Source organism: Typopeltis vanoorti, chromosome 12, assembly GCF_054136105.1.
Source record: "Typopeltis vanoorti isolate ZY-2024b chromosome 12, IOZ_Tvanoo_1.0, whole genome shotgun sequence".
NCBI classification, from domain to species: Eukaryota; Metazoa; Arthropoda; class Arachnida; order Uropygi; family Thelyphonidae; genus Typopeltis; species Typopeltis vanoorti.
In genome coordinates, this window is record NC_143560.1 from 21,608,929 (window position 1) to 21,631,590 (window position 22,662).

The window sequence follows — 22,662 nt, forward strand, 5'->3', positions numbered from 1 at the left end:
CAATGTGCCTGGCCATCCTGTTTTAGCACACTCAAATGTGGAATTTTGTTTTCTGCCACCTAATACAACCACTAGACCAGGGTGTGATCGTTACATTCAAAACTAACTTACTACATAAGAAGAACATTCCAATAGATTTTGGATAAACTAGATAAGGATAATTTACTGACAATTATTGATGTGTGGAAGAAATTTTCTATTTTGGATTGCATCAAACTTGCTAAGTTGGCATTATCAGAATTGAACCATCAACTTTAAATGCATGCTGGAAAGCTACTTGACCAGAAATGTGTGTAAAAGAAAAATCCCATACCTTTGCATACAACTGAATATCCCAATATCATGAGATTAGCACATGCAGTTGGTGGAGAATGATTTTTAGTCTGCAGATATTGATGAATTGATGGTCGACATTAGTGATGATTGTTGTGATGATTGATGAACAATTTGTTCATCAATCATCACAATCTGTTCAGCTGAACAATCTGTTCAGCCCACCAGAATTCCAGATAATTCTCTTCATTCTCCCAATTTAAACCTTTACCCAACCAGCTCTCCCTCCAAATACACTGCCAATGTTAGCTCTCCTCTTGGCAAGTCTGACTATAACCTTATTAATGTTTCCATTTTTTTTTTTTTTTTTTTTTTTTTTTCCCCCACATCATCCTTCTCCCAGGCATTCTCAGCCTTCTATCCTCTGGCACTACAACAGTGCCAACTAGGATGACCTTTGGGAGTTCTTTGCCTCATTTCTGGTCTGATTATTGTACCTACTTTTCTGATCTAGTAATAGAAATTATTCTTTCCAGGATGAGTGCTTTTATTCCCACTCCTTTCTATTCTTCCGCCCCCCCCACACATATATGGCATTAATGTGCAACAGGTCTTCTGGCAGTTCATGTGTAGATCAGATATTTAAAAAAAAAAACTATCCACAGTATGTTACCTCTGAAATTTTGCCAGAAGGACATCAGAAAAATTCAGTAGCCTCGATACCAATAAGTCTTGTGGTCACCCTGACAGTATACCTCTAGCTGTACTCCAAGCTTTTGCTCTGAACTTGCACCTGATCATTTCTCTCTGACATTCAATCCTATTCATAGCTTTGCTTTTGAGCACACTCTCCACTCCTCTTTTTTTCAAAACTGGGTAGTGATGAAGTAACTCATATTTGAAGATCTTCTTTGACCAATGATTTAAACACTGATTTCCTTGCCATTCCCAAGCTGGGTGAGGGCAAGTGGTGAATTTTTAATGCTACCAAAACTCAATCCTGTCTCATTTTCAAGAAGAAAGACCATGCCTACCCCCCCCTTTCTCTGTTTTGACAACATTCCTCTTGTCAACCAGGACCAGTTATCTCTGGATTAACCTTCACATGTAATCTACCCTGTAATTTTTAGGTTCACAGCCTCCAAAAAACTTGATATTCTTTTAAACTCCAAACAGTACTTTTCTCCTAGTCAACGCCTAATATTTCAGCCCAGTATTCAAAGACTGGGCTGAAATCTGCCCAGTCTTTGAATACTGTTGTATTTAAAGTGGTGCACCTAAAACTTCCCATGGAATACTAGACTGGTTCCAGAAAAAAAATGTGTAAATGAAAGCTGGTAAAAAAGAATACAGTACATATGAAAACATAGAAGAATGGTTCCAGACATGAAAACATGATAAAAACAATGAGTTATTTTCAAACAAAACATATAAAAATCATTGAATAAAACTATTTAATTTTAATGGAATATTTTTTATTTTAAATACTTATTTTAAGTATATATGTATCTTTCTGTTTTATTAGTGTGTCACTAATAAAACAGAAATTCGAAAAGGTCCAAATCCTGTTCATACCACAATGGCAAAACATTTTCTTCAGTAAAAGAAACTAAATTAGCATTAATGTCCAATAATTCTGAAGATTGATTTTTTTTTTTTTTTACCACGAACTCTGTAATTAATCGTTGAGATCCTGTTTTGACTAGATCTTTGTATAATTCTTCATATCGCACCATACATGACTCCAGTTCATGTTTAAGCTGTTCAGCTCATTCGTATTTGGGTCATGTGTAAGAAAATGACTGCAATTTACTAGCTATTTGAAGCCCTTCTTTAATTAATCCTGCAGTGAGTGGAATCTCTTTATCATCGTCCCTTTTTTCTTTTTCATCGAGATTCTCAAGGATGGCTTCAGGCTCGCATGAAATATCAGTCCTGACACATCATGGAAGATGTAATGAGAAAAGTTAAGGGGAGTTCTTATTGTAGAGAGTGTAAGTTGTGGTTCAGTGATAAATAGTATATTGGGTTTGGAAGTCAGTAGGTGGTGGTGGAGCCTCCAATGAGTCTTGGAACTTCATGGAGGTGTTTAGTTGGAAGTCAGTAGGTGGTGGTGGAGCCTCCAATGAGTCTTGGAACTTCATGGAGGTGTTTAGTAGATATTATAATAGTTTTGATTCTTGGTAGCAATCCAATAATGAAAATTATAGCTATATTAAATCCTTCATACGTGAGTTGATACAAAATACATATTTAAATTTTATTCAATTTTTGACTATAAAATTGTGCAGTAGCTAAATAAACAGGAATGAAATTATTAAATAAAAGTTTTGCATCATGTATATGTTTCTTGCTTAGGTGTGGGGCCTGATTTGAATGAAGAAACGCTTCTTCGCAGTATAGCTACAGCACTCCATGTAAGCGGGCAACCAATAATTGGTCAAACTGGATCAAGATCAGTATTAGAAAAAAATCCTGGAGTGTTTGTTAATCCTGAACAGCCTTTAGTGCAGGTATGTTAATTTACAGAATTTCTTTGTTATATTAAATATGATCTCCTTTAATTAATTAGGCTTAACCATTCAATACTGTATAAACTCAGTGAAGGAGAACTAGTTAAGAAAATGTCTTGAATATTGATTGGATGAATAGTGCAGATTATTCAGTATTCTTGTGGGTAGATGAACATTTTGTGTTAGTGGCATCAGCATCTTATCACTGTAGTTTCTGATACCACTCTGACCTCACTCTTTGATTCTGGAAAGTAAATTTTGAACCACAGCTGATGATAAAGAGGGAATTCTAGGTTTGTCATTCTCTTACATGTCAAATAGATGAATATGTATTACCATTGACAAAAGGAATTATTGAGGTTCTTGAAAGGATTTCTAACTAGTGAAGATTGCTAGCTAGTTGAAGTTTTGCAAGGAGTCTGATTTAGATGCATGTATATATGCCCATTATTTGTTTGTATTAAGGCCCATGTTGAAATGAATGTAAAAGTGATTTGTATGGACTTTGGGGATTTTTAGTAATATCAGTCATAGTTTTCAGAAAGCTACTTACCGAGCAGGGGCATGCAGTGTGGAAGTGACAGACTTTGGAACATGTCCTATACAGGAATTTAATTGCTAGTGGGTTAGGATAGGTTAACATTACTATTAGGTTCAGATGCATGTGCAATAAAATGATATTTTATTGCACATGCATCTTTTTTTTGGGGGGGGCGAGTTGGGAGATTATTTATCATGCCTTGAAATACTCCTTTATTTACAATAATGCTAAATGAATGAAAAGAATATGACAAATGTTAAATATTTTTATATATTGAAATCTTAGTGGATTAATAGTAGCAGTAGAGTTATTTTATTTAGTAACTGCCTAATTTGTGTGAGAATTGTATTAAAATTTACCAAATTGGACATAATGTTGTAGTGCAAGCAAATTATTTGAATACATATTTGGTGCAGTGTGTCTTGGTGTCACCTCAGTTAGTACCATGCATCAGCCATTTATTGAGATTAAGTTGATGACATGGTATGAGGGGCCTTTACTTGTGATGAACCTGATTAGATCTTTCTTGACTGCATTCATTCTCAAATTCCATCTGCTGGTTCTCTGTGACCCTTTCAGAAGTTTGTAGGTCTCTATCATATTGCCTCTCATTCTCTTGTCTGCTAGTCTACAGTCCACAAATGCACACATCTCCTCATAATCTATATTCCACAGTCCCAATATAATCTTTACACACACTCTCTCTCTCCCCCTCCCCACTATGTCTGCATTACCTTGTAAACTAGAGACCAGATCTGCATTCCAAATGAGGTCATATCAATATCTTGTAAAGAGGCAAAATTACTTATTCTTAACCTCTGAGTTGTATTTGCAATTTTTGCTATATGTCTCCTGAACTTCAACTTTGTATCTACTTAAACTCCAACATATCTGGCCTGGTTGGTTTCCTGTAGCATAATCCTGCCAATATAATATGCCATTGGATATCTCATTACACTAAAGTGCTTAACTTGACATTTAATAACATTGAACAAGTGGAGCTGGAACAGGCAAATGCCTAATCCTTTCAGAGAAGAAGAAGAACTGATAGCCATTTTCACATGCCCACACTTCCAGCTTATTCAGATCATTCTAGTATTACAAGTCAGTTGCATTCCTGATTATCTTTTCTATCTTTCCACTGTCATCTCCTTCCAATTGTCATTAATATAAAGATTGTAAATAATAGTGGACCGAGGACTAATCCCTGAGGTAACCACTAGGCACCTTAAATCTTGTCAATTCCCCCCCCCCCCCCCCCCCAATGGGTATAGGGCTAGATCTGTTCCCATGGTGACCCATCCTACCTTGGGAGAGTGCATATATTATATGTATAAATGAAGGACATCACAAGCATCCATGCTCAAGGCAGGATTTGAATCTATAACCTATTGGCTTGAGAGCAATTATACTAACCACTCAGCCAACCCCTCCTCCTGCTCATATACCACTTTTTGATATCTGTCAATCAGCCATTCTCTTATCCATCTAGTAGTCTGTAATCGAATCCTGTATCCTCCTATGTAACAGTCTTCCTTGCTGAATCCTGTCAAAAGCTTTTAGCAAAGTCCAAAAGCATTGTGGTATATCTATCCCCTCCCCTTGTCTAACTCAACTGTCAGATTATAAAATGGGAACTCAAACTCAAGTTACTCAAACATAACCTTCCTTTAGTAAATCCATGCTGTTCATTACAAATTTAGATTCTTTGTCAACCCATGTCTGTATGTGTTCTCTGAACAACTTTTCCAAAATCTTCACCCCTTCCCTATTCCAGAGATACTGATGTAGAGAGTCAATAATTAGATACATCAATCTTGCAATATCCTTATGCAATGGATTATCATATATTCTTTCCACTCCTTGGAATCTTCCCTGTGCTGAGACTCAAATTATGTAAGTCAGATCAAAGGCACAGCCAGTTCAGCTGAATACGCTTAACATCCATGCTGATATCTTAATCAGTGCCGGCTCTAGGGGTTCTGGTGTCCAGATGAAATTTTAAGTTGAAGCCCCACACTTTTTTTAATGTACTTAAAATTTAAATGTTATGAAATCAAAACACATTTTTTCACGAAAAAGTGTGTACTTTGAAAAAATATATATATATTAACCTCCCAACTGGCCAGGACATCTATATATATATATATATATATACACACGTCCAGCAAAATCTGGATACAATGTGTGCTCTCTGTTGAAAGAACATGGATAAGAAGTGCAACTTGGCCATCATGTCCATTTGAATGTACGATAATCCTTCACGCTGAAGAGAACACTTAACCAGATTATCTCACAATCACAGCTGCGTCCCAGTGGCCTTTCGCAAGAAACGTAGTTCCTTGTTCTGTGCTGGGTAACTGAACTTTCAGTTATATTGGATAGATTAAAAATATTGAAATTATTTTTATTTTCTCCTTTTATTGTACAAGTTTCAATGCTAAGACAAATTAAGAGATCCTTGCATACTTTATTCACTGGAATATTGCATTACCTTGGAAGACCAATATAATTTCAGTTTTTTGTGCTAATTTTGACTAGTAGACAATACATTTTATTTGTTCTGGAAGAACGTAATTCAAGATAATTATTTAAAATATTTTGAAGAAAAAAAAAACAGGCTGTCAACGTTCCAGATTATGTTATTTTTAGTTTTGCTCAAAATCAAATTTCGTAGAATACTTCACAGATCGCATGAAGGATGCGCTTTGACACCTTTGTTTTATAGATAATAATATGAAAATCTTTAATCAGATCAAATGCAAAGTGTATATACTGTGAAAAGTATGAAGTACTAAATTAGAAGAAAGTAGATATTTATAATTCAGTTACCATGAGCGGTTGTGGCAGCAGGGAGAAGAAATTTAGAATACTTCAAAACAAACTAATCATTTCTGTATAGGACGTCTCATAATTTCTTCATATACATATTTATTTATGTTGCTTCCACTCATGAAAGGTTATTTTACAATGGTAAAGAAACAGCATTATTGTTATTATAATAATAACAATTTGTTTCGTTTTTCAAATGCGAGTTCATTTGAAATACTACTGAATATAATTTTGTGATATTTTAAAATTAGCCTTGAAAAAAGAATGTAATGCAATTTTACGTCTTGTTCATAAAAGCAGAAAGAGTTGTTCTCAAGCAGCAGCAATATATCTAAATCTGTAAGCATAATAACGTGACATGCAATTATTTTACCTTGCACATCGTAGCAGTGCAAGGTAAAATAAAAAGTAATGCTCGAACCTTATTTATTGCAATAAATTTTGCTTGATAGCATTTTTTTTTTTTTTCAAAATATTTTAAAACAATTGTTTAACACAAGCGTGGAAATTAGCATTTCCAGACATGTTACACAATCTTTTTTGTAACATGGCTTTCAAAATGTGTGTGTGTGTGTGTGTGTGTGTGTGTATCTTGGAAACAACCAAAATGTTGACTTGGAATATCCTAATGGACATTCCAAGTCAACATTATTATTATTATTATTTAAAAGGAAAAAAAGCAAAGAAAGTACATTATAAATTACACTTAAATTATCTGGAGGAAATTCCAGATAATACGGGTTCGTTCTTCTAAGTCAGGAGGTTATAAATGTTACAAATCCGTTATAGTTAGTCATTCTCATTATTTCTGGTGTTCAGTTGACAAAAATGGCAAGAAAATAATCATGTGCACTTTCTTTAAAAGAAGAAAAAAAAAAAAAAACATTATAAATTACACTTCATTCTAAAATCTCCACTCAATGAAAAAGAAAATACTACATATTTTCTTCTTATTATTATTATTATCATCATCATCATCTGGAATATTCTTTTAGTACAAAGAAGAAATCACTGCATATTTAGAAAAGACATTTACTGCTAGTTTAAATAGGTGACAAAATAGGTAGCTATATTTGAAGTAGCTTACTTTTACTGCAGTTTTACATTAAAATGTATAAGTATGCTCCCCTAAGTGATTTACGTTTGTAACAATTATCTTGTGAACGGTTTTGAAAATAAATTATTTCAAACGTCAGCAGGATAAATAGGAGAGTCTCCCCCCACCACACACACACACACAAAAAAAAAGTTGGCTTATGCAACACATATGCACTTTTTTTTTTTTTTTAATTCAAATATTTGTTTCTTTCTTAAATAACTGCATCAAATAATTTATAAGTTTTCAATAATAAAAGTGAAATTGTGATTATTATAAATGAAGAAATTGTTTTGACATAAGCATTGTATCAGACTATAAATGAAATATTGGTATTTCTATTTAGTATATAATTGAAAACAAAACAAGACATTGCTGATATATTATGCACTACTGCTTGAAGCTCTTTAATGTGACTTCTGAAGTGGTCTTTCTTTCTCAATAATATTAAGAGTAATCTTAGCCTTTAGCTTCAGCTGAGAAGATTATTGTTTAGTATTTCTAAGACAAAAGTTATTTCCAGCAGCAATAAAAGTCCTTATATTTGAAAATTTTTAAGAAAAAAATAAAACTTAACACTGGTGAACTTTTTTTTTTGTTGCATACATGTAAACGCTTTTTATATGGTGAAAACGTAGAATAGAATTTTTTCTAAGACTTAGAATAATGTCAACAGACAGTTGAACAAATGATTGTAGATTGAAAAGAAATAGTCCTGGATTAGAAGTATCTGTTTCATTTGAAAATAATATTATTGGTTTACTTCTTTTATCAAACAGTAAAATGAAGTAATAGACATTGAATACTGTCTGTGAAAACCTTCAAATCAGTAGAAAATAAGATTTATAATTCAGTTCCAGGAGTTCCATTCTGAAATAAAAAATCTATTGAACAAAAAATTTGGTAAGACATAAAAAATAAATGTAAATAAAAATAAATACTTAAAGAAATGCACAAATTTTTCTTTGATTTATAAATTTTGAATCTACTTACCTTAGTGTGAATTAACTACACATTCACTATGTGTTTAGCAATCAACAATTCGATGATTTACAAATGAAAGGAAGAAATGCCCAAATGTCACTTCATAATAGAGGTTAAGACGATACACGTGTGCTCCTCACGTCTAACTGGAGAATGCGCATTGCATGTAAAAAAAAAAAAAGTCTGTAGTGTAAGGGCGCCCCTAAAACGTGATGCCCTGGACAAGCCCCAGCTCGTCTAGTGCTTCCGCCAGCTCTATACTATGCATAGTGAAAAACAACTTGCAGTTTTTGTTAAATGTTATTAAAAGGTACAGTATTTATTACAATATATTTATTGCATATCCATATTTAATAAAATCTAATATTAAAATGTGTTTTTATTTTATTTTTTCTTCTCACTTCAGCTCCCCTTGAAGAAGGCATCCAGATGCAATGCATCACCTATTTACTGTGTTGTCCCATCTATCCCTATTGTCGACTTCATGTTCAGTTTATGTAGCAGCTCTGGTATCTCCTCCTCATACATCTAAGTTTCTTCCTCTGTAGAGGTAGCATTGATCTCTAAGTTGCATACATCACGTTGATAACTTTTGGCAAAACGGACACTCATTATTTTGAAATATGTCTTCTGTATCTGCTACATGTATACCATCTGCATTGACAAGTGTTATTCTTTTGAATTGTTTTTATCTTGCAGAACCAGTTTATTTTCATACTCACTCTTAGCTTTCCATACTAGTTTTAATTTTTCTGGCATATGCCTTATAATTTTCATAACTGAAATCAACCTTATGCACATGCTATTCCTTCCACATCTTTTTTTATTAAGAATTTCTTATTAATATTGCACATCCATTTCATTCCCAACCCTGTTTATTAGTTGGACTCTAGGGACACATTCTGATATTGCATCATTGATGTGTGTATGTATATATGTGTGTATGTGTGTATATATATATATTTTTTTTCATATTTCCATCTAGCAGCTGATGCTATGGAATTAAACCTAGTTTTATTTTCATTTGGTCATAATTTTGTGCTTTGAAATTTAGCATGTAGTCTTTTCTAAATGCAATATTGTTGTGCTTAGCCACTTCCCAGGTTAGTACAGCAATGATCACTGTTACCAACTAGAGGCAGAACTGTCACATCTTTTACTGAACCCCCCCCCCCAACACCATAACCGGGTATTAGACCTGAAATTGTAACGCAACAGCTCAGTAAATTCAGCTTCATTGTTTTTATGAGATTTCACTGCTACCCAATGAGTATTTGGATAATTAAAGCCACATATGATGATTAATCATTTAGGACCCATTCGGTTTATTTGGTGATGCATTTCATTGTTACTATCAGCTGATCCACTAAGTCTGTAGCAACATCCCACTATGTACTTGATCTTGTTAGACTCCACCTCACACCGTATAGCTTCAAACTCGCTGCTACATGGAAAACTGTTATTAATATTGCAGTCATTCATTTAATGTTTGGTTGTAGTGCCCACTGCTATCATCTGATCCACTAAGTCTGTAGCAACATCCCACCATGTGCTTGATCTTGTTAGACTCCACCTCACACCGTATAGCTTCAAACTCGCTGCTACATGGAAAACTGTTATTAATATTGCAGTCATTCATTTAATGTTTGGTTGTAGTGCCCAGAAAACTAAGTGTAACATGGTCATCAATCATGTTTTTTAATTAAATCTCCAGACCATATAATATGTTATTTCCATCCCTCCACCTTTTTCTCATCCATTCAAGAAGGGTTGAGTCCTCTGATTAGGGATTTTAGGCATTTTAATCAGCTGGCTTGCCATTCCTCTGCTGCATACTTCTAGTGGGTAAGTATTTTATGTCTGTAAAATATGTGTTAGTGGGGCCGATTTGCCTTTTCCGAGGGACAAAAAAAAAACCTGAGCTTCCAGGAGAAAAGACCTGATAAATGTTCCTCAACTCGTAGACAGGATTTGAACCCAGATCTTTTCAACCAAAGGACTCGTCTATACCATGCTAAAGAAGCTAAGTGTTACTTCGTATATCATTAATACTTACTTGCCTACTTTTGCATGTAGCTTTAATTTCATTTTGTGAAAATTATTTTTTGCTTTATCTTAAAAATAAGACTTGGTTCCCATTTTGCTTAAATCAATTTCTATATTATTATTCTTTGAGCTGTGCATAAGTAAACAGTTCACAAAAGCTTAAATTCATCTGCTCAGTACAAGCAAAATACTAGGTTCCTTGTATTGTTATGCATTTTATTTCTTCTTTCAAAGGCTCTATTGCATTACTTTTTGCATGTATTTCTCCCCCCCCCCCCCTTTCTGTTGATTTAGCATTTTAAAATGGTGCATTTCTTACATAAAGCCAGCCTGATTGACTGAGTGATTATCATATCCGCTCTCTAATAGTCTCTTGGATTCCAATCTCATTGTGGTCACAGATGCTTGCAAACATTTTTTGGGTGGGAGATGAATTTCATTGCCTAGTATGAGATCTTGTTTATTCAAGGCCTGCAGTAGTAATAGTTGCTTTAAAATGTTCCATCTTTGGTCTCTGGAGTAGGATTTCCAATTATCTAACTCTTACCTTATCCCTAGAACTAATACTGATGTACTATACGTTAACAACCTTTGTGAATGTGATTCATGAAAAAATAAAATAATAGCAATAAATATTTATTTTCTCCTTTTTTATATACTTGATGGTACTGTTTGCATAGAAATTATATATTTACAATTTAATTTCAGAAACACAGCCAAAATTTCATCTCTACAGTGTGATCTTATTTATTTATATTTGGTGAAAGGAATAATTTTTTTAACTTGTGATATTTAAGTAAACATGTATTGCTCACATGATTAAAGTTATATCTGAAATAGCATTTAATTTTTTTTTTTTTTTTTATTAAAGGCACTCATTGTAACAGATGATGATATCAGAAAGCAGGAGGAAAAAGTTCAGCAAGCAAGAAAGAAACTGGAAGAAGCTTTAAATGACTTCTCTGCATAAAAGTTAGTGGGTAATTTGATTTTTATTTAAGTTCGTAGATTTTACTAGAGATGTGTACTGCCTTGATTAAACATCCATTTCATTATCAAATTCATAATATGTATCCTCATGAGTTCAGGATCCTACAGTAGTAGTAGTAGTAGTAGTACATGAAAAGTTAACTTTATTAACTCCTTATCAACAGCTTTCCTCCAAATTAGTCTTATGTCATGACTCCAGTATTGCCAGATCTTACATATCATGTAAGATCTGGCAATACTGGAGAATGGCTATATCATCAAATACCAGTTTTGCTAACCTTTTCTTTTCCATTCTGGTGTGAAAACACCACCTGAGATTAACTATGCTTACACATCTCTAAATACTGACAATGCCAGTTCCCTTCTGATATCTTCATTTTTAATATGATTCTGCTATTGATGCCATCAGCTCACTCTCCTAATTTTTCTCAGAACTCTGTGGTTTCCAGTCATCAGTTTGAACAGTTATGTTAAAATTCCTGTTCTCTGTGCCATTTAATTTATATCTCTGTAAAGAGACTGTCTTTTACACCGAGTGTTAAGTAAATATATAAGAGTTCAATCCAATCAAATTAACTTTATAATTTTTAGAGTCCAAAAATTGATTGGCCTAAAAACAAATTAAAAAAAAATATATATTTGATAAAACTAAAACACTATGTATGGACATTGTAAATATAACTAAATCAATAACTGTACAACTATTTTGGTCCAAGGCCTTCTAAAGAAACTATACTATAGAGATATCCTTTACTTTAAAGGATAAAAATCATTCTCTCACTGACTCATTCTGTTACTGCTTTGGTAACATGTGCTTAATCAGTCTACTAGACTGAATGTTTTGCTTTTCACAACAAATTCCTACAAAGCAATAAATGTTCATTAGAGTGAGTTCTTTATCAGACTTTTTCAAAATATGAAACTTATTAACTTCCTTTGGACTATGCAGTGTTTCTTTATTTGGCATACTTTTTTCCATTCATCTTCACTGTTTCACTGAGTATAATTATTCTTACCTCAGGAAACATTATTGCAAGAACACAAATTTATTACCAGAGAAAAACCTATTTCTTTTACTACTTTATATGTCCCTAAAGTTTCATAAGGCCACTTTACAGTATCAGATTTCACTTGTTCTGATAAAATAATTAATATCACCAGCATCCTTGAGACAAAACAGGAAACTTTCCCTTTTGAGTTTCTTCAAATGTTGAAATAGAATGTCTGTGTGATATCTTCTTTTATTTACTATTAGCTTGTCAACAGTCTCAACTCTTCCAGTTAAAGGATTCAATCTGTTACGCTTCCTTTTCAGAATCTTCTATTAATATATTTCGACTGTCAAATATCCTTAAAATTCCTAAAACCAAATTATCTGGGTCCACATTCTCAAACTTCCACTCTCTCTCTAAGTTTGATTCTTGTCATTACAAGTGAGTTAGCCAATTTCATACAGAAGTAGCAGGGTTTCCCCCTAGAAATTTTGATTTTGCATCCTGCGCACAGGCAAATTGGCCTTCAGAACACACACAATTTACAGACAAAAAATACTGTTGATGGTGGTGGTGATGGGCAGTAGATGGCATTGATGGTAGTTGTGTGTATTAGGAGAAATAAGTAATAGCAGAGTGGAGTAGAGTGCCCTCCTGCAAAACGAGCCCTTGGACGTGTCACATAACGATAATAATAATAATGATGACAATGCTAAAACAGAACTAGTCAATTTATATCACTTCATATTCATAAGTAGTTGGATAAGGGAGGGGATAATCATGTGGTCAGTTCAAGTAAGCCAAACATGCAGTGATAAGATTTCAGTCACACACTGCTGATTTAAATCTTGGATAAAGTATAAATTAGAGATGCCAAGAAATCATATTCTTGGTTTAATTCTTTTTCCAAGTGTAAACAAACAGAGTTTGCACATGAAGTAACTTCATGACTGGGCAACTCGTGTATAGAGGCTAATGACTTCACATCACTTGCCTTAGTATATGCATATACTTGTACTTCTATATGGAAATATGACTTGTGCATTACTTCAACCTTGCTATCACTTCTGGGTCTGGCTCCCACTGATGAGACTTCAATAAAGGTCAAAACCGGTCTGGGTAATGACCCTTCCCATAAAGCATAGCATTATACATGCTTTATACATTATACATGCTTGGTAGGGGACCTCACCCTCTACCAAGCACGTCCCTCAGGTGGTGGATGAGGGAAGCACAAGCGGGCAGCTCCGAATAATGAATAAGGAGCCATGGACCAAAGGTGATTTCAGTGCTGTAGACCACTGTAAAGATGCCAGCAAGTAGAAGAAGAAAAAGCCGCCCACTCCTGCATGGTTCTTTGCAAGCAATCCCACCAAGGTGGTAGTGAGAAACCTGCAAGAGCAGGGGATGCTAAGAATCCCACAGAGGAAGGTAGACCACTATCTGGAAATTTGACCTTATTTATTGGTTCTTTCAACACTCAAACTCTGTCTTCCGACTCCCAGAGTGATTTCCTATTTCGATAATTGCAAAACAAAGTTTGATGTCTTTGCTATTTGTGAAACCCAAAGAAGTTCTGAATTAACAGCAAAATGGAACAATGGCAACCAAATTTTCCTGGGACCTTCAGATAACGCTACAAGGGCTGGAGGAGTTGGCTTCATCATAAACGAAAAGCTAACTAAAAATATTATTTCTTGCACAATCCATTCTGAATGACTAGGAACACTAAAATTAAAAATAGGAGAATCAGTAACAATAAAAATAATAGTAGTCTATGCACCTACTTCAACAGCTGACAAAGAAGAAATAAAAAACTTCTATGAACGCTACAAACAACATGCAGTATAGTGTGTGAGGATTTCAATGCAAAGATTGGTACAGGATCTATTGAAGAAAAATACATTGGACTGTGGAGGAAAGGAGAAAGAAATGAATGAGGCGAACTCCTGGCAGAATTTGTTGAAGTAGAAAGGCTTTACATTATGAATAGTTTTTTTTAAAAAGAGAACTGGAAAAAGACTTGGCAATCCCCAAATGGAGAGACAAGAAATGAAATTGATTTCATTCTAACAAATTGCAAAAGAATGATAAAAAATGTTGAGTCATTGGAAAAACTACTGCGATATTTATTCAGACCACTGTCTAATAAGAACCCCCCTCAAAATAAGCTAAAAAAATTGAGGAAAGCATATGAGCACAGTCCAACCATAAAAAACGCTCAAAATAGATAAACTCAGAAGAATTTAGAAAAAATGTGGAAGAAACCAACTGAAAATTAAAAAAAAAGAAATCAACAAAGATTTAACAAACTTTAATAATTATTTATTGAACTGCAAAGAAAGAGTCTCCTATGAATTTCCTCCTAAGACGAGGGAACGCCTATCAGCAAGAACAGTAGAACTATTGAAGAAAAGAAGAATACTGAAAGATACAGGAAAAGACCGTTTAGAATATAAAATTATCTGTAAACGACTGAGGCAGAACATCAAAGATGACTATAATATATATAGAATGACAAAATTGTCAGACGCAGCTAGGCTCCGCAGTAGCCTAAAAAAGTAGTAGAAAAAGAAATAAGTCTAAAGCAACCACCACCATCAGCCTTCATAGACAATCAAGGAAACAGACACACAAACAGAGGTGAAATTAAAAAATTAATAAAATCATTTTATGAGAACTTTTATTCATCTAAAGAAGTCACAGCTCTACTACCAGATGAAAATTTGGAAATACATCTGTCCTACCTGAAGAAGTCAAAATGGCTATCCACCATATGAAAAATGACTGATCACCAGGAATTGACAGTATAAAATCTGAATGAATTGAAAAAAGGGGACAAGTACTCTTTAAAACTCTAGCAGAAAGATTTACTCAATATATACAATTAAGGAAAGCACCTACTGAATGGAAAACATCAAAGACAATAATTCTGCATAAAAAAAGTAATAAAGAAGACATCAGTAATTATAGACCATCTGCCTATTATCATACACATATAAAATATTCGCCAGAATCATCCTGAACAGAATACAAACCTCGATCAATGAAAATAGCTACAAAGAACAGGCTTTTCAACAATAGATCACATTCAAACTATTACTCAGCTAACAGAAAGATGCAGAGAATACCAGATTCCACTTTGTCTTCTTTTTATAGATTTTAAAAAGGCATTTGACTCTGTTGAACATAATGCAGTATTCCAAGCTTTAATAGAACAAGGAGTAGAAATAGCATATATTCAGCTCATAAAATATATCTACAAAGAAGGCACAACAAATATCACTCTTTTAAGTCACCTGATTAAAATTAAATCAAGTAGAGAAGTATGCCAGGGCAATGTCTTATCACTTAATGTCTTCACATCTACTCTGGACAGCATCATTTGAAAAACTGACATGAAAGGTGAAATAAACATTCATGGTAAAATGTTAAATATCCTATTATTCGCCAACGATGTGGTATTAATATCTCACTCCCCCGAACTCTTAGAATCAATGCTGAATGAGCCAAAACTGCCAAAAAATTGGATTGGAAATACATCCAGACAAAACAAGATGGATGAAAAAACGAATACTGTAAAGATTATACAATCACTCTAGAATCCCACACCATTGAAAAAGTTAAGATTACATCTACCTCTTATAATCCATAAAAATGAATAACAACATATCAAATGAAATAGCAAGGAATAAAAGAGCTGCTTGGATAGCCTTCAACAAAATAAAATCAACAATCACCAACCAAAACATAGATATAGAAATAAGAGCCCATCTTTTCAATAGCCACGTCCTACTAGCATTAACTTATGGCAGTGAAACTTTAAAAGAAGAGCAAAGCTTAATAATAACTCAACGTGCAATATAAATAAAATAGACCACGTAATAAGATACAGAAATCAGGAAGAAGTCTGGACTCAAAGACGTAATAAAAGCAATCTACAACAGCAAAAGTAGATGAGCAGGACATCTCGCCAGAATGAGAGACAACAGATGGACAGTCAGAGTAACAAATTGGTATCCGAGAGATACTGAAAGGAAACCTGGAAGACCAGCCTTAAGGTGGGAAGATCTAATGATTAAGAAAGTTGGAAGAAAACGGAGAAGAAAGGCCCAAGACAGGAATAGCTGGACTCTTTACGACCTGCAGTCATGGAGAAATCCTGACTGAAATCACAGGTCCATCGAGGCAATAAAGATATGTGCTTTACATTATCGGATACTAAGGCAAGTGATGTAAAGTCATTAGCCTCTATATATGAGTTGCCCAGTCGTGAAGTTACTTCACGTGCAAACTTTGTTTGCTTACACTTACATTAAACCAATAATATAATTTCTTGGCATCTCTAATTTATAGTATAACCCAGTGGAAAAAACTTTGAATAAAGTATATCCATCATTTCTTGCAAAAAATACAAATAAAGAGTTTGTCAGACTGGAGAAATTGAATCCAGAGCACAGAGAAATTGTTTAAAAGCATGGCTCTGGCTGAAAAGTACCACTGGCCAACCCTGTTTTCATAATAGCATTTCTTTACATTGATGACAGATCCCAGATATTCAGATTTACTGACCTTATACCAGTTCTCACTGTAGTCTCTTGCTCACTGCACAAGTTAGCTTACTTCCCATAATTTCTCCTGGTTGAACACTGTACAAAATACAAAGCTTTTGAATAGTTTGTGAAGCACATCACCAAAGGAAGTCCGAACTCTCTACTTTGATGATATGTGTTAGTCTGGAGGATCTGATTTCTAATATCCTTGCCTTTCCTGAAAACTGCCTGTTAGTCAAGCATCTCGGCCTTGACTTTGGCTTCAATCTTATTTAGAATAATTTTTAGTAAAATCTTGGATGCATTAGAGATCAGTAGGTCTTTTAGTCCTTTATATGTTCCTTCTTTAAAGGCAGTATCTCACTCACTCTTTCCAGTCTCTAGGCCAATGGTGTTCAACCTTTTTTACTACGTGCGCTACTTTTCTATAAAAAGTTATTCGGTGATCTACTCTCTTATATATAAGTTATTCGGCGATCTACTCTCTTATATAGATCACGCTCCCCCAACCTGGTATCTGATTACCCACAAATAAACAACTAAAAACTTTATTTGTGTATTTAAAAATTTATTTATCACTTTTAATTATTTTAATACAACAAAAAAAAATATATATATATATTGGAATAAAATATTTATTTCTCTATTTTGGTAAACCAAAGTTATTAAAAACAACAGATTGATTACAAACTCACAAGTTAGAGGAAATGCTGGTTGATTATAAAAAATAAAAATAAAAAAAAAATAAAAAAAGTTAATGTGAAATTTGGCATTGTTTGGACCTCGCAATATTTTCATAGTTAGGTTAATATGAAGAAGTGGCCAATCACAGACAATCATCCAAATGATCATTTGTAATTTGGTTTCTTAATTGATTTTTTATGGTGGTCATATTTGAAAAAGTGGATTCTGACAAGTATGTAAGAAACACGACAGAATTTTTCGCGCAATATCAGTTAATATTGGGAATTTTTCATATGCATACTTCCAAATGACTTCATTGTTTATTGATTTTAAATGTAAACTATTCTGAATGTTTATTATTTCAAGTTCTACTTCAGCTTGGTTTATATCAAACAGCCCACTAATTTTATTTGAAATTTCTGTGATGTTCAAGTTTTCTTGAAATGGATTATAGATAAAAGATGCAATCATTTCAGTTATATTAAAATCTTTAAATCTTGAATTTATTTCTTCCTCAATTCTATTTCACGAATAAATTCTTTTAAATCATAGCGAAGCATTTCTTGATTTTGTTCAAAAAATTTTAATAAATATGGGAGATGTCTAAATTCACGGTCATTTATATTTTTTTTTAATAAAAGTAAGTATAGTTGGAAAGTTTTTATTGAACTTAACATGTCAATTAAATTTTTATCTCTACCTTGTAACTCTAAATTTAAATTGCTTAATTTCATACAGAAATCTACTAAAAATGATAAGTGTAACAACCATCTTTTATCACTCAATTGTGGATAAATATCTCCTTTTTCATCAAGAAAATTTTTTATATTGTTAATTAATACAAGAAATCTTTCTAAAAATTGACTTCTGCTGAGCCAGTGAACATTATTGTACAACAGAAGTTCCCTATCATCATCTGCTTGTAATTTAAATAACCGCCATTGCAGGGCTTTTCCTCGAACAGAATTTACAATATTAAATGTAATATCCAAAACATCTTTTGTGTTTACTCTTTTACTACACAGTACTTGTTGGTGAATAATATAGTGGTACGTTAAAAAATCTGCATATTTGTCATCATTTTTGCATAATGAAATGAAGCCTGATTTATTACCTATCATTGCAGGAGCACCATCAGTAGTAATAGACACAAGTTTAAAAAGCGGAAGTTTGTGTTGTTTCACAAATTCATTCAAATGCTGAAAAAATGTCTTCTCCCCTAGTCCATCCCAATAATGGTATAATTTCTTCTTTACTTGAATAATCTTGAAATACCATGTGAATAAATACCATTAACTGAGCAATATCAGTGAAGTCGTTTGATTCGTCAAATTGTAATGAAAACACAACACGCTGGTGAACGTCTGACATTAACCTGGTCTGGAAACGTTTCTCCGGCAATTGGAACTCTTCCTTTCGCCAATTTGAAACCTTGTCTGCGTCCTAGAAGTAGTCTCTCTCTAGCGACATCTCGAACCGAGAAACTCCTTTCTGGAAGCGGGAACTCCTCTCTCAAGCAACGTGGATCCGGGCAGTCTCTCTGATAGCAACTCTGGATTGGGCGGCCTCCTCTCTGACAGCAATTCTAGAACCAGGACTCCTTCTGCTTGCTTCAGTCCCTTTTTATTAGGCCTCCTCTGAGACCTCGCATGAAGTTTGGCAACCCCCAAAGAATCAATATGAATCTTTCATCTTAAGTTTCAAGTTCAGCACGCCTTTTGTTCTCCTCTGCTTTCTTTTGATGGTAAGTTGCTGGCCATTGGAAAGTTGTTTGAACTCTTTCTGACTGACTTCAGAGATGTTTACACTTAGAGCCTGCAAGCCTTTCTCATATATACAAGTTTCAATAACAATCTTTCTAATGCCGCCATGTACAGCTTTGGCACCAAAAACATTGCCTTTGTTTTTAATACTCTAACATATTCTTATGGGGTGCTTAAGGGTCAAAGCTGTATAACTGAGAGGAGACCTCCACATAGCCTTTAAAGGAATGCGGAGAACCGACCAGCGCTTCTGACCTAATGTCCAATCCTCACCTTCTCGTGGTGCACCCTGTTGGGTATCTACTTTGATACTGAACGAACGAGGATGGGCTGGCAATTTGGGATTTAGCCGACCAAATTGTATTCTTATTGGTTAAACCAAAATGAAAAATGATGGTACAACATGACAAAATTTCATGCCGGCTGGGGCGTCGCCCGGTTAAACAAGGCCCCCGTTGTTTTCGCCAGGGAACCAGGGTGAACAGCGAAAAGTCAGCTACTGGAACAAATCTGAAAACAAACCCCAACTCAACATCACCAGAGTTAAAGATCGGTACTATCAACGTAAGAAGCCTGAATGGCAAAGAAATGGAGCTAGCTGAGGAATTAGATAAGTACCAGATCGACATAATAGGGGTGACTGAAACAAAAAAGACCAAAACTGGTGAGATCTTTCTGAGCAATAAATACAAAATGTTATATTCAGGCAATAACAATCAAGGAAAAGAAGGAGTAGCCATAGTATTCAACACAAAATACGAGGCTAATCTTCTTGAATGGCAGTCAGTCTCAAGTAGAGTAATGTGGGCAAATATGAGAATGGGGAACTGGACAATGAGACTTATTTGTGCCTATGGTCCCACAGAAGGTTCTACTAAGGTAGAAGTGGAGGAATTTTTTGAGGCTTTAGAAAAAGCAACTGACACAATGAAAAAGGAAAAGTTGGTCCTTGTAGGGGATCTAAATAGCAGAGTAGGAAATGATTGTGAGACATACAAAAATATTTTGGGAAAATTTGGAGAAAAGAGCAAAGCTAATAATAATGGCAAATATCTGTTGGATTTCTGCTCAGGACATGGACTGGTTATTACTAACACCATGTTCCAACATAAAAATGTGCACAAATTCACATGGAGAGAAGAGGCTAGGAATAAGAAAAGTCTCATTGACTATGTTATTGTTGATAGTGATGTTTTCTCCCTGGTGCAGGACACCAGAGTGTACAGAGGATTTGAAATTGGAAGTGATCACTATTTAGTCTTGAGCAGGATAAAATTGAATTTCATATTGAAAAGAATAACATGTAAGAAAGTTTTAAAGCGAATAAAAGTTGAGCAGCTCTCAGATGTAAACTGTAGACTAAAATACAGAAATATTATTGAAAAGAAAATGAAAGAGTTTGAGAACAGGAATCAAACCTTGGAGATTCAGTGGCAAACTCTGAAGGAAACATTGATTGATTCTGCCAGAGAGGCATGTGGTGAAGTTGTGTGCAAAGATAAAAAAATCAGAACTCCCTGGTGGACACAGGAAGTTAAAGAGGCAGTGAAGGAAAAGAAGAAAGCATATCAAAATTTCCTGACAAATAAGTCAGCTTTTACTCTTACAGAATACAGAGACAAATGTAAGAAAGCTAAACAGTGTGTAAAACTAGCTAAACAAAAGTCATGGGAGGACTTTGGCAAGAATATAGAAAATAAATATCAAGAAGGTGGCAAAATATTCTGGAGGTTGTTGAAGAAGCTTAGGAATGGAGGAAAGAGTGCTGTAAAAGGAATTAGAGATGATAAAGGTGAAATGAAAACAGGAGAAAAAGATATCCTTGAAGTATGGAGTAATTACTTTGAAAAACTGCTAAATGAAACAAGCAGTGATGACAGCACAGTGATAAAAAACACTGACCAGGCATGCAGTCAGGAATACATATCCATTCCTGAAGTAGAAAAAGCCATCAAAGGCTTGAAATGTGGAAAGGCAGCAGGAGTAGATGATATTCGACCAGAAATGCTGAAGTATGGTGGTATAAGAGTCTTACAGTGGCTGCACTGCATAGTTCAGAAAGCCTGGACAGAGGGACGAATTCCCGATGATTGGAGTAGAGCTCTCATAGTACCCATATATAAAAAGGGAAATAAAACTGAATGTGAGAATTACAGAGGTATTTCCCTACTGAGTGTTCCTGGCAAGATCTATGCAAGTATACTTGAGAAACGGTTGAGAAGAATTGTGGAAGAAAAGCTTGGTGAAGAACAAGCTGGATTCAGGCCAAATAGAGGCTGTCAGGATCAGATTTTCACTTTACGACAAATAGTCGAGAAAGCATGGGAATATAACAAAGATCTGTATTTAAGTTTTGTCGATTTGGAAAAGGCATATGACAAGGTGCCAAGAGAGAAGCTATTCAATACGCTGCAGTTATATGGTGTCAATGGGGCATTATATCAAGCAATACTTAGTCTTTATTTGAGTTGTGAGTCAGCAGTTAGAATTGAAGGAAGTACAGGAAGATGGTTTAATGTAAAATCTGGTGTGAGACAAGGATGTACATTATCCCCTCTGTTATTCATTATCTATATGGATCACATTATGAAGGAATGTGGTATTAAACCTGATATCAAAATTGGAGATGTTAATGTCAGCTCTTTGCTTTATGCGGATGATGTTATACTTGTAAATAAATCCGCTACAAGTCTGCAAGATTCTCTGACTAAATTGAATAGCTGTTGCAATAGATATGGTATGAAGGTCAGCAATAAAAAGACCAAGACAATGAAAATAGGCAGAATCATTGAAAATGTCAACTGTGTTGTGAATGGAGAACCTGTGGAACAAGTAAAACATTTCAGCTACTTAGGCACAATTTTTACTGAAGATGGTAAACTAAATATAGAAATAGACAACAGAATCAGCAAAGCTGGTATCGTGGGAAGTCAATTGAATAAATTCATATGGAATAAGAAAGAAATTAGTCGGAACACTAAATTAGCTGTATACAAGACTGTGTTCAAACCAATTTTAACTTATGGATCTGAGAGCTGGGTCAGAAGTAAAACACTTGACCAAAGACTAGAGACCGCAGATATGAGAGTCCTGAGAAAGATTAGAGGCGTGAACAGATGGCATCAATGGCAATATCATATTAAAAATGAGGATATTAGGAAAGAACTTGACATTGTCAGCATCCAGGAATGCGCTAGCAGAGCTAATCTCAGATGGTATGGTCACTTAAATAGAATGGGAGAGGAAAGATTAGCAAAACAAGTGTTCTCTGCCAGGTTGGCAGGAAAACGACCCAGAGGAAGACCAAGATATAGGTGGATTGATACGGTACAAAGTGCCTTAGACGATAGAAATATAAGATCTGATAATGTTGGAGTCTTGACAAGTAACAGACT

The 22,662-nt window shown here is 34.4% G+C and overlaps 1 protein-coding gene across 1 annotated transcript in view; it reads left to right on the plus strand.

Moving 5' to 3' along the window:
* The window catches only part of MBD-like (methyl-CpG-binding domain protein 2), a 90,587-nt gene that overhangs the window by 57,149 nt on the left and 10,776 nt on the right, over nt 1–22,662 (plus strand). The window contains exons 4-5 of the mRNA XM_090401466.1: nt 2,632–2,786; nt 11,157–11,257. Of these exons, the coding sequence (XP_090257592.1) occupies nt 2,632–2,786; nt 11,157–11,255 (254 nt within the window). The 3' untranslated portion in view covers nt 11,256–11,257. The remainder of the gene's footprint in view (nt 1–2,631; nt 2,787–11,156; nt 11,258–22,662) is intronic.